At 42.9% G+C, this 12,448-nt stretch overlaps 2 protein-coding genes across 4 annotated transcripts in view; both read left to right on the top strand.

The window, feature by feature from the left end:
- LOC126565618 (profilin) overlaps nt 1-12,448 on the top strand; it is a 460,520-nt gene that overhangs the window by 356,107 nt on the left and 91,965 nt on the right. The window contains exon 4 of one of the 2 annotated variants that reach the window (XM_050222813.1): nt 811-821. The exons of the other annotated variant lie outside the window; for it this stretch is intronic. The gene's annotated coding sequence lies outside the window, so the exon portion shown is untranslated. Of the gene's footprint in view, nt 1-810; nt 822-12,448 lie in introns of those variants that run through there. 2 annotated transcript variants of the gene reach the window in all.
- The window catches only part of LOC126563739 (protein outspread), a 197,440-nt gene that overhangs the window by 94,868 nt on the left and 90,124 nt on the right, over nt 1-12,448 (top strand). For both annotated transcript variants that reach the window (XM_050220437.1, XM_050220436.1), the window contains exon 2: nt 11,291-11,374. In XM_050220437.1, the coding sequence (XP_050076394.1) occupies nt 11,291-11,374 (84 nt within the window). The remainder of the gene's footprint in view (nt 1-11,290; nt 11,375-12,448) is intronic.

Genomic DNA, 12,448 nt, shown 5'->3' with positions numbered 1-12,448 from the left:
TTTCGCCAGCAACGCTATCCATCCTGTGTGTGTAGGGAGTGGTTTTTCCTGTTTGATAAAGAGAAAAGAGTCAGTTTTTCACTTGTATTTTACTTTCCAAACGGTTTTACCCGGTGGATTAAGATAGGGAGTGGAATACACACCTTAGCTAAACACTTCTTCCTCTTCTTTTTTGAGCGTTTGAAAGACGAATGCATACCTCGTAAAAAAGGCATAAAAATAAAGCTCCATTAAATTAAATCCATAAAGCCTAGCAGCATTGAAATGGATCGCCTTGGGTCGTTAAACGAGGTGTCACCTGTTGACGGCTCGGCACCGTTTTAGCTGATGCATCGTTGCACTTCTCGCGCTCCACACGAACGATCTTAAAATTGTGTCACATTGATGTTTAATTATTTATGCACAGACCTCATCTTCATTTCCTCGCATCTCGTACTACTGCTACCGATCGATCCGTGCCCACCACAGTTATGCGCCGAAAGGGTGTGAGCCTCTTGGATGTGATGATCCCATTTGTTTTTCTTTCCCCCGTTGGAACCCTGATGCGCTTTTTTTTAACCTGCACCAGACGTAAGGTGTTAGTAAACCGGTCCGGTTGTTTCTTTTCGCCGTACTTTCCTTTCTCCCATTTTTCGCCGTTCGTGGCTACGATAGCAAACCATCGATCTGTGCGGACGCTCGGACGGAACCACAGATCGAAGTGCAGCAATAAGCGAGCATAACATGCAACCGGGGCGCTTCGATAATCGTGCCGCCGGTGGTTTGTGGTGCTTGTTGTACGCACGATCGCACCGCGGCATCTCATTGAGCGAAGGAAAAGATGATGGAATGTTTGTTTGAATTAGAGCGACAGCAATCCCGGGCATCATCGCGCATGGCGGTAGGGCCGTAATGATTGGAAAATCTATAACCACCATCACCGCGGGTTCAGCGGAAAGTGGATCGATCGATGCGAACTCGGCCAGTCAATTAAATTCAAATTATTCTAATAGAGTCTCCCGGAGGCACGGAAGAGCAAGGCTATGAAAATGGTAATGAAATCATGGCGAGTTTATCGCTAGAAATGTGTTTTGTGGGCAAATCGAGAGCAGAGATTGGCATCGCGTTGAAGTAAAGCATTTGTTCGTGTAAATCGGAGGAAATGTTTTGTAAAGGTCAACAGAAACAATATTTAAATCGAAAGATATCTTTCTGATTGCCATTGAATGTAAGACACTTATTCAACTACTAGTGTTCAGAGTTACGTACAAGCCAGTAGAAAAGCTGGCAGAAATCACACTCGAATCACCATGTTTCGATTGTACATTATAAAATAATTATTTATAGAGACGGACGAAACAGTAAAACAAAAACAGTGTCGTGAAACAATCTTTTATAATAACCGAGTACGAGCGAATATGAAAATATGAAAACATGAAAGTATTTGCGCAAGTTCTTGTAATAATGAAACCAAGTTGTTTTAAAATAAAAAAAAAAACACGTTTACGCTTTAACAATACCTGAAGATTTTTTAGTATTATCGGTAACGGGATGTATTAGAACAATGTTTAAAATGTATGTGAAATAAATGTGGAGAATACAGGTGTATAATCATCCCTGCTCTATATCACCGATTGACGAAATTATGGTTTTGAGAAAGAAAGCAATTCCTCTGATGTTGCTATGAATGCGAAGGTTATTTCGATAATGTATTTAAAAAATGTTTTTTTGTTTGACTTAACGACCAACTCAATCACGCCGTCCATCGATCGCTTACTAGACTTGCGAGTTCACGTAGTTGGATCGTCACGGATCCGGATGGGATTTGATCCTCAATTCTACCGCGTAAAGACCGGTAACGCTGTCGCAATTCCACCGGACCACCCTTAAAACGGGTTTAAAATATTTTAAACATTTTGAAAAGCAAACCGTGTATTACTTTGCCCAAAAAATAATTTATTTAATAATTTTTATTAGGCCAAATGATGGATCACCTTCGAAGTAATCCCCTTTCGATACAATGCACTTATTCCACCTCTTCTCCCACTCCTCGAAGCAGGTGGAAAACGCGAATGCTGGGATGTCCTTTAGTTCCGCCGTCGCTGCGACTTAAATCTCCTAGAACTATCTAAACGGTATCTATTGAAACGGTGTCCCCGAAGCTGCCGTTTTAGCTTTTTAAACAGCCAGAAGTCGGCTTGTATCAAATCTGGCGAATACGGTTGCGAAAAACTACCTGAAAATGATGGCCGTACAGGAGGGCGCATTATCGTGGTGCAAAAACCAGCTGTAGTTGATGGTCAAGGATTATGATCTCCTCGGGCGGTTCTTCTCTTCGACCTTCTCACCGCCATTCTTGAAATCACTGTACCATTTGTACACAGTTTTCTTCGATATAGATTCTTCCCCTTCTGGCTTTTTTGGTTGCTCCACAAACTTGGACATGGTCAATATGGACAAAAACTCTTGGCGCAGCTCCGAAAACAAATTGTCACTCTTATCCGGTTTGATGTTGTAACTTGAAACGTGGCAGAACTGTCAAAAACATTCATATTGACAAACGAAAAATAAAAACAAGGGAATTTTTTTTTTGGCGCGCGAAATTTGACATCCAATGTCACCTTACTTTTAGGACACAGTAGTATATGATATTGCTGCTGTTTTTGTATGGATTTGGAACTTAATACAACCTTATTAATTACCATTCAGTTCCTTGGCATTAGGCTTTCGAATACCCCAGAGCTGAATACTAAGTTACAAGTATCATTGTATATACTATGTGATGCATCAAAAAGTTAAATTCTGTTATTTATTTATTTTGCGCCGTATTATGAACTAAAATACTGCTGTCAAGTAAAACAAAGACATTTTTTCCCAACATTTCCTTAAAAAAAATTTAGGCAAAATAAAGCACTGGTTATTTAATTATACTACACACTGTACCGCTTTTATAACGTCAATATATTAAAGTTCTCTAGCATGCAGATACTAAAATGGTATACACGATACATCATTTCAATTTCAATATACAATTCTACTCATGTGTTCGCAGTGAAAAAGATACAACCCATGAATGGATATTTTCTAGCCAGAAAATTGGCGTCTAGACTACAAATAGGAAAACCTTTCCGTCGCCTTTCACCTTCACTATCGCAGCCAAAAGGGTCGTCAGACAAACACATTTAGCCCTACCGCAGTTAGTCGGTTTAAAGGGAATTTTCTATGAAGAAGAAAAAAAAACACACAGAAACGCAAAACTATTTTCTCAACCACATCCCGGGAGAGCAAAGTGCGGGAAAAACGCCATCAGAGATGGCGGACCTGCACCCATACTCTGCACATCATGCCCGACGACCACAACAACACGGTCCGTGCACACCGTTTGGGTCAAGCATGGGTCTGTGGAATGTTTGGAGATTTATTCACTATCGCAAACAATAGACGACCTGTGGCCAACCGCAAACGCCTGCAAGCGTTGGGAGATGCAAAACGGGGTAAAGGACTTTCACGAAATCGATCGTCGTCCAGCCATAATCGCGCGTTCCTAACCGTACGCGGTTAGTGTGCAGTTTCGCAGATGCATTTGGCCAAAGAAATGTGTGTTGTTTTCTTCTTCCTCCTGTTTTTTGTTGTTGACAATTGTCTATCGGTTTTGCATAGGCAGGAGAGGCGCACATGGGCACTACACCGGCTGCTGGGATGCATATAAATCAAAATAACAACTTTCGCCGATCCTTTCACTGTTTGTTGTTGGGAAGGCTTTACACTGGTGGATCGATGCAGTTGAATGAATTTCGTGCGTTACGTGACGTTACGAGATTGCGCATGGAGAAATTCCATGATCCTTGAAAAGCTTGCCAAGAGAAATATATAAATGATCTTTGAGTGGTAAAATTCTTCCTTGCTTTCGACAAATCTGATCAAAATCCCAAACGTACAATTTTGAACGTTTTTGGAAACACGCACCCAGCGGGTCATCTTCATCGGAGGTCAGCATATTTTGAATTGGTCGTTATGTTTTCCTAAAAGGTAATCTTCCTCCTCCCACCGAGGCATCTCTTTCGACCCGACAAAAGCCTCTTTTGAACAACCTGCCAGTGTACGCGTTCCAACGCAAAACGCTTTGTGTAGTGTTGTGTACCCTGTGCTTGTGGCACGTGAAATGTCCATCCATTTGTGGAATGCGCATCAGCCTACGCAACGCACCACCACCACCACCAACAAAACGGCAATGAAAGCATTCGAGATGGCCAACAGATTCACCCACCCGCCGCCAGCCCGAAAATGGTGTGCAACACCGGGGCCAAAATGTGTCTGCTTGTCTGTGAGAAGAGGGCGAAGATCGAGCGCCAAGGTCAAGAAACAGTTACCTTTAAGTGATTCGTTAAAGCCACCCCGTCAATTTGCTGACAGCAGAGTAGATTGGACTTTAGCAAGTGGTCTAAGAAGTTGGGTGATGGAAACAAGCGATGAGTTTTCTTCTCACCCTCCCGCTCCCTCCCCACTATTTGGATCTCACAAAGTCTTTGGTTTACTTTGTGTTGGCTGTTGCTAAATATAGGAGAGATAGGGTAAAAAAACTATTAACGGAAAGCAATGATAATAGTAATAACAATAAAATGCTCATCTCAGATGATCCCACATGACGCTGATGACGATCAAGATTAGGGTGGGAAGGGAGAGAGAGAGAGATAGACACGCACACACACACACAGCAAAGTGACAGCATTATTGTCGAAAGAGCGCTAGCAAAAGGGTAATCCTCGCCTTACTACACCTGCCTGCCGAAGAAAACCTGCCAAGCGCAAAGATGATCATCGATTTCGGCATGAGCACATGATCGCGCAATCGATTTTCGGCGGCCCCACCGCTCTGTAACCTACCAAAAATCCGCCTCACAAAAGCAGCTGCCAATAAATAGAAAGAGCCATAAAAACGAAAGATAAAATGTTATTCACTTTTTTGTTTTGTTTTGTTAGAGAGATGCTTCTTTATTCCGGCAAAGGTTTTGCAGATGAAGAAAAAATGATTTACCCGCAGACAAGGAAGAAGGAGGAACATAAACTAACCAACCAACATACACCCACCCACCCACCCGCCTACCAATCGCCTGTTTCTCGATCGTTTCTTTTGAATTGCGCGGAGGAGTTCCATTCGGTTTGCATCCAAATCAAACCATCTGTGTGTAGCCGTCAAATTCATTTTTTCGAAAGGCCATCCGTATCGAAATGGGGGTCGCCCTCCGAGCGTGCGAGCTTGGGAAATTTATGTTGCGCCCGGGCTTTACGATGGTCGCGCACCGTCCCGTCCCATAGCGATCGATTTGCTGATTTATCTGAAAAACTTTTCAGGTTCGGGAGCTTCTTCAACTCCACTGGAGGGGGTTGTATTGGTTGTGTGGCAAGAGTGAGGAGGGCAGGGATCCCTAATGGTCAGCAAGTTGTCCATTTAAATCGATTTGAATGAGACTATGATGAGTTTATGTGAGCCATAAATAATGGGTCTTTACTGTCGTGCGGCGAAGGAATCGCCTTTTTCGATTAATGCCCGCGGCTTAAGGCTCGATATTAGATATTGAAGATATTGAAATGGAAAATATTAATTCATGCCGGTTTTATGTGTTTCTTTCTAATCCTTGGTAAATATTGTTTTGCGGCCGCGCTTTTGTAACCTAAAATTGAAAAAAAAAATAATTTTTAAGGCGCAGTCGACAATATTTGGTTAAATATTTATTTCTGGTATTTTAACATGTTGTTATTGACACATCACCTGCTGAGTTGCTTGAGCTAAGTCTGAATTTACAGGATTTCGATCCATATTAGGGAATTTTTGAATCTCTCAGCGTTATTTTTTCAAAAGGATAGTAGATTATTACAAACTTCTTGTGGGATGTAAGGACAATTACAAGGACGTAATTTCACATTCAGTAAGTGATCTATTGCAGAATTTCTACCAAGCATTTGCTTCTCTCAAATTAAAATGTGAAACGAACATTTTATCATCCAATATTGCCTTGCAATATTGCTCAATTTATTTGAAACAACCACGTAAACGATTTAACAATTCCTTTAAATGGATCAGGGTGACGGGGTTTGCACGAGTTGAAGCCTAAAACGATTTGTAAATTAAACGATAGTTGTAGATACTGGCGGATCTGATGCATGTCCGATGAGCTCAGGGATAAGGGCAAAATCCGCCTCTGTTATCGATCAAGTCATATTAACACATAAAGTAAAACAATTCTTGTTCAAACCTCCACTGCATATGACAATGAGCGTAATGAAATTTTCGGTCAACCATTAGATACATAAACACACACTTACACGCCTAAAGATCACTGCTCGATGTCCCTCGAAAGCCCTTCTCCGCCATCGTTGATCTTTCACTTAAAATCACGAACCAAGAGACTAACCTGCCGCCGATTCCGATTCGATCGCAACACTCCACGTAAGGCTTCCCGATTGTGCCGGTATTGCGGCATTTGTCGATTCGATTTTCGATCGACACAAAACATTTCGATACAGTGGTGGGCTGCATTGCTTAGGCGGCCTCTAGATCATGCGAACACGAGACCACGGGTCCAGTGCACGGTGCAGAGTAATAAGATGCGCACGCTAAAAGATGTCCGTTTGCGTCGCGTTCCCACGATTAAAAATCTTCACTTTTTGTACCCTTAGACACACTACAAAAAAGGGCCCTCACGTGTAGGGGGGGGGGGGGGGGAAGGGTAAAGCCGAACCCAAGCCCCGCATTCCCCGCATTCCCCGCATCTAATGTCGAGAGGTGGAGGCTCTTGAACGGACGAAGGCAACAACAGCAACAGGTTGGTAACACGCAAACGCGTGACGTTTTGGCGATTAGGTCAAGCTAAGGCTTAGAAGCAGGAGGCTCTTACGCAACCTTACTCGCCGGTCGTCGATGATGGTTTGCGAACTTTGCCTATCGATGTTTGAAATGCACACTGGGACTAGTCGTTGGGTATATCATCAATTTGCTGGCCGGCCCAGGCCCCTTCTGAGACAACCGAGAATCGATCGATCGTTGGAAGGGACAGGGAGCAATGACTGTATATGTTGTATGCCTTGCTCTAGCAACTGTGCATGATCGTCGGCTATCGTCAATGCTGATAGGGAAACGTGCAAAATCGTTTCTATCGTCTCGGCCTGGTGACTCAAGGGCATATTATTTATGGAATTCGTCGGGTCTGCCGATCACATGTTGTCGCTGCCAGTTTACATCATGCTACCGATTTGCATGAAAGCATGTAACGAACGTATTGGCACGATGGTTGTTGGTGGAGATAGCCGGCATTTCTGAAATGGGCTATCGTAAACAGCAAATGAGTTGATTCGCAGGTAATGCCATTGTTCCTTTTAAGAAGCATGTGAGAAGCATAAAATGAACGTTATGAGAGAATTTCAAAAAAGTTTTTGTTCAGAAATGTTTTTAATTAATTATTTAACTGCCCAGCACTTCAAAATTATTCAAATGAACATGTAAAGCATAGTTTTATTGCTATCCTGGTGTCATCGCTTAAGTTTGAAAAAGACTACTAAAATGTTAATGTTACAAGTATCATCCATACGTTAAAACGAGGGCAACATCCCGTTGTGTGACAACTTCAGTACCAAAGCACCCACCAACTCCACTCCCACACTCCAAAGCGTTGGCAAAAGTTCACTTGCAACACTTTGCGCTGACCATTCACACCTCCACGAAAACAATGAAACAAATGTGTAAATTCAAATTACCTGCCCGTCAAACCACCCGCTGCACGGTATGACATAGATTCTGTCCCGTTTCACCAGCCTCGCTTCGATCAACTTGACCGGTCCCAGCCTTACACCGACTGTCGCTACGGGTTTGCTCCGTAAGCTTCCGGAAGGCCCTAGTTCTGTGCCTCCTATATGTGTGTTTCAAACACAACAGGTTTCATTCTTCATACAGTGACAACAACTAAACCGGCACGCTGTTTGTTGTTTTTGTGTGTTTGCCTTTTTTTTGCGTCGTTCAGCGCAGAAATCAACGCCACAAACATTTGACGGAAATAAATGGTGACATTTAACATACCCGATCCCATTATTTCCATACCATGGCATGCCGTTTTCGGCTGCACAGTACAAACGCTCGATTCAACGATTTAAACACACAGTTCGAAAGGTTGGGGAAGGGTCAGCGACAAGAATGTAAATGTTTCCCTTTCCACGGAACATGCCCTACCGGGTAAGCTACCGACAACTGGTTGTTTCGTTTTTTGATGAACTCTTCAAGTTGCTGAATGCAGTCCCGCCACCGTTTTCAGTGAAAGGCGTAGCTGGTATTTGCTGGAAGCTGAATTCATTTACATATTTTGTGTACCAGTTGCGCTTCCAGGCGCATTGAAATTGGGCAACAATCGTAATGAAATTAAGCAATCTGTAGTCATAGACTGTTAATCGGGGTTTTTTTTCTTTTAAATGCAAACAAAATCTAAATGGGTTCATTTTCTTCCCAACAAGTGTGATATTAAGTCGCGTAAATAAAGCTTAAGTACCAGATGTTCTAATGTTTAACATGAGGATGTGCATTTTTTCGTATTAAAATTTAATTTTTATTGCAGCATCAGAATATATTTTTTAAATTCTATATTCTCATTCCACGTTCATCTTATTAGTTTCCTAGTTTTATGCCTGATTTATAATTAATGTTTATGTACTTATACTGGCATTGTTGCTGTTGATGCCTGTACTGTTGAGATACTTAAATAATGTCTTTAACAAGAACAATACTTTTTATTTATTTATTATTATATTTGACGGCACGTTGCCGTATTGTAAACACCACACCAAACAATGCTTTTTATATGTCATAATCATTTCATTCCTATACTCGCTTATCTTAATCATTAGCCATCATTTACTTTCAATTTGTTAAATTGTCTTATCCACCATGTTGTGCTACTGGGTTTACGGGAGTCTTCTTGCTTCTGGACATTTCTATGCTCAACCGTAAAACAGATCAACAACACGATGTCATCCAAAGAGAATTTCAACTTAAACCAATGAAAGCTACCCTTGTATTATTGGGACGAAAGAGCGAAGCAGCCAAACTATGCCAAAACTCATCCAATAAGCATTAATGTTTATGGACAGGTGTGCGAGCGCTTTCTGGTAGTGCGCGTTGTCGCGTCCCCGAACCCTTCAACCGAAAGGAATTAAAAATCAAAATCTACCACTTGTCGTTCACTGACGAAGTGAAGAAAAGCCCGAATGGGTAACACAAACCACTCACTGGGAATTTGCAAACTTGTCTCGACACACGAAAAAGGGAGCTACAAATGAGCGTCACTCGGGGAAGCTTATTTGGAGGCTTCGAACGGATTTGCATCGCGTTGTGGCGGATTGCTTTCGAAATGAAAATATGAAACCAGAAGCGACCGCACCGTGGCAACATTATTGACTACCGGTTGGGTACATGGTTCTAGTGAGCCACCGGATCACATAAAGAGGGAATAGTGGTGGAGTGTGCAGAAAACTCTCCCCCCTCAATGAAGGGGTGAATTCTGTTTTAGTAGGTCAATTGGTACGTTCACCTCAGCGAGTGTTGTGAGAAGAATGGAAGAAAGAACAGGACCACCACCATCCTGCCTAGAACGTCCAACGTCCTTCGATCACTTTTCCCGACCGCTTATGTTTAATTAAGCCAAATGATGCCGGAGTGCACTTTGATCAATTTATTAATTGGGTGAATGTTCTTATACACCATTACCCCGGGACTGGGACGCTCGTACGCGAACGGTGATGGACTCCCTCCAAAGCCAGCCAGACGCTCAAGACGGACAAAACAACAACAAAAAAGGCAAACTCCCGCTCGTGATGATTGCGATTGTGTGTGAGTCAGCCCGGTTTTTTTGCTCCGATTACCGTTTCGCAGACCGGGAACCTACTAACTGTTGCACTTGTAAATTTGTGCAATTTTTCAAGCTCCCTCCACTTGAATGCTCTTCAATAAAAGTCGGCCCATTCGCGGCATGTTGATTTCCGTGCATACCCGCTCACCAGGCCGCTGCGACTATTAAGCTCATTGATCCCGTTTTTATTTCCCTTCTGACGAGTGTGGTGTACCGTCTTGATCATATGCTCTTGGTTGGTTGGTGCTTGTTGATCGGTGATTGCACTCGATCGTTAGTACCTACTCGTTCCGGAGTTTGGTTCAGTGTTCTTGTGTTTTTCTCTCCGCTTGGGGAAGTTTTAAATAGTTGATTTCATTGCCTTCGTAGCGTGGCAGGGTAGAAAGTGAATGCTTTGCCCAATGCACGAAACAACCGATGCTGAAGATTACGAGGCTGTGTTGGGTGTTTCGATTCGGTTGGGCTCTCGACTAGAGTATACCAACAGGCACAAAATAAAAAGGAAGGACGGCCCGTTTAATCAGAGCACCGTTTTAGGTTCCGATTGCGCTTTCATCGCTTTCATAACCAGTTGTCGCAAGAACGCACCACATTTGGAAATCACTTTTATATTGGCTGTAACTTAAAAGCTGCATAAAGCTGTCAACACAATTTCAACCGGGGCAAAGACAAGTGTCGTTTTATTAGTAGGAATCAATTTTGGATTTAACCAGTTAAATGCTGCGATACGACCCACAAACAATAAGCTCATTGTGAGAGGCTAATTTGACTTTCATTTTTGGCAATGTGCTATCTGATTGCCAATTCTTATGTTTTCATGAGTTGAAGAGTAATATTTATGAATACACACCATTACTCAGTGACTTCTCTATTACTCTTTTTTTGGGTCATTTTCATTCAAAGGAAGATTTGAGTATTGTCATTCTATCTGACACTTTTTAAAGTGTTTAAAACTTTTTCTCTATTAATTCAAAACTTTTCTCGATATTGACAATCCTTTTTATGCTTTTGCATTGTTTGTTTTTGTATTCATTTTTTATCATGCTTAATCTGCTTTGGTGGCTGCAAAATTGTCCATCAGTTTTTGTTATCTGAAGATGTTTTTACGTTTTTTATAGTTGTTTTACTACTATGGGTAATCTTTTTTGTTGTATCTTCACAAAATTTTTTTAGATAAACTATAAGTAGTAGATTTGTCAATTTAAATCCACCCTTGAAAGACTTGTTGCCCTATGTTTTACACAACTTTGTATCCGAAATTCTCATCATGTAATTCATCCCTACAATGCCTTCATAATTAAATCGCTCACACCTATACGTACGCATACTGACTGCCATTGGTAGAACATATCTGCATGCGTTCTCCATTTTTCCGTACCATAATGTCTCATACTTTGTTTACCCTTCTTACTATACTTGCAGGCAACGCGAAAGGTGTCAAAACGTGGATATTTATTCGTCGCCCCCTGGGACTGGGACTTTAGCAATCCGGTGTACAGAACAAAGGTAAGTGGTACGAACGAGCATGAATGCCGTGTTGACGCCAATGCCACTTGGTCCGCTGGTGTCGAGAGTTGAGTATTTCCGCCCCGTGGTGAGTTGATTCGCGTACGGCCCAGTACTGCACGGTGACGGATTTGGAACGGATCGATGGATCACGATCCGCCACCGAGCAATCTTTGGCGAACGAGAAGCCTACCTTTTCGTCGCGACAATCCTTTGTAACCCATCGGCAAGGGACCATCGTTGAACAGCTTGCCCTAAGATTCGCTGCCAGTGTTGTTGTTTATTTATCACTTGCAAGTCCTCTGCAGCTGTCACTCGCACAACCTCATGGCGAGTAGTTCGCTCCCTGCACTGTCAATGTTCCAAGGCGAGAAAAAAGTGATCCACTGGAGAGAAGGGCGGATGCAAATTAAATCGTTTAGTCAGCGCCACGGCCTAATGTCCACAGCTGGAAGCGGTACAAGTTAAGCGCTTTCCGTGCCAAACACGCCAACAACTTCCAGACCTACATCGGATCCAATCGATACCATTCTTAAGCATGAGCTGCTGCTGCATGTCGCCAGTTGTTAGATCAACTGTTTGACTTCCCTAAGTTGGGGAAGGAGATTGGGATAAGAGGGAAACTTTGGGATTAGTGGGATTCCAGTTGGTCGAGTATCAAACGGTAGCCGTGGATATCCATGGACTAGGTGCACTCGATATATCCGGGAGCAGCGTTCAGCTGTCGATAGGACAAGCGTTGATCGACACGAACGCCAAAGGGGGAAATCATTGGGCCACGGAACGCGACGCCTTACGGTTTGACTAGATCAGTTCGCGAGCGATCGCGAGCACCGATTTCGCCATCGACCGTTCGATCCGGTCCGGACTTTGGTGCGATTGATGGATGTCAAAAAGTGGCTGATTAATTTACATATCAGGTGCAAAGGAAACCGGTGGCTGCAGCACCAGCTGACTTGCTACCGATGCTTGATTGATCCAACGTCCCCGCTGGACTGGAGTTAGCGCGCTGCGCAACAAATTGGACGACGCAACACTACGCGCGGGCTGTTCTGGTGCCAGGTGCCTGTTTTG

This window comes from Anopheles maculipalpis, chromosome 3RL (assembly GCF_943734695.1).
Source record: "Anopheles maculipalpis chromosome 3RL, idAnoMacuDA_375_x, whole genome shotgun sequence".
Classification (NCBI taxonomy): Eukaryota; Metazoa; Arthropoda; class Insecta; order Diptera; family Culicidae; genus Anopheles; species Anopheles maculipalpis.
This window is presented reverse-complemented; position numbering and strand designations above follow the sequence as displayed.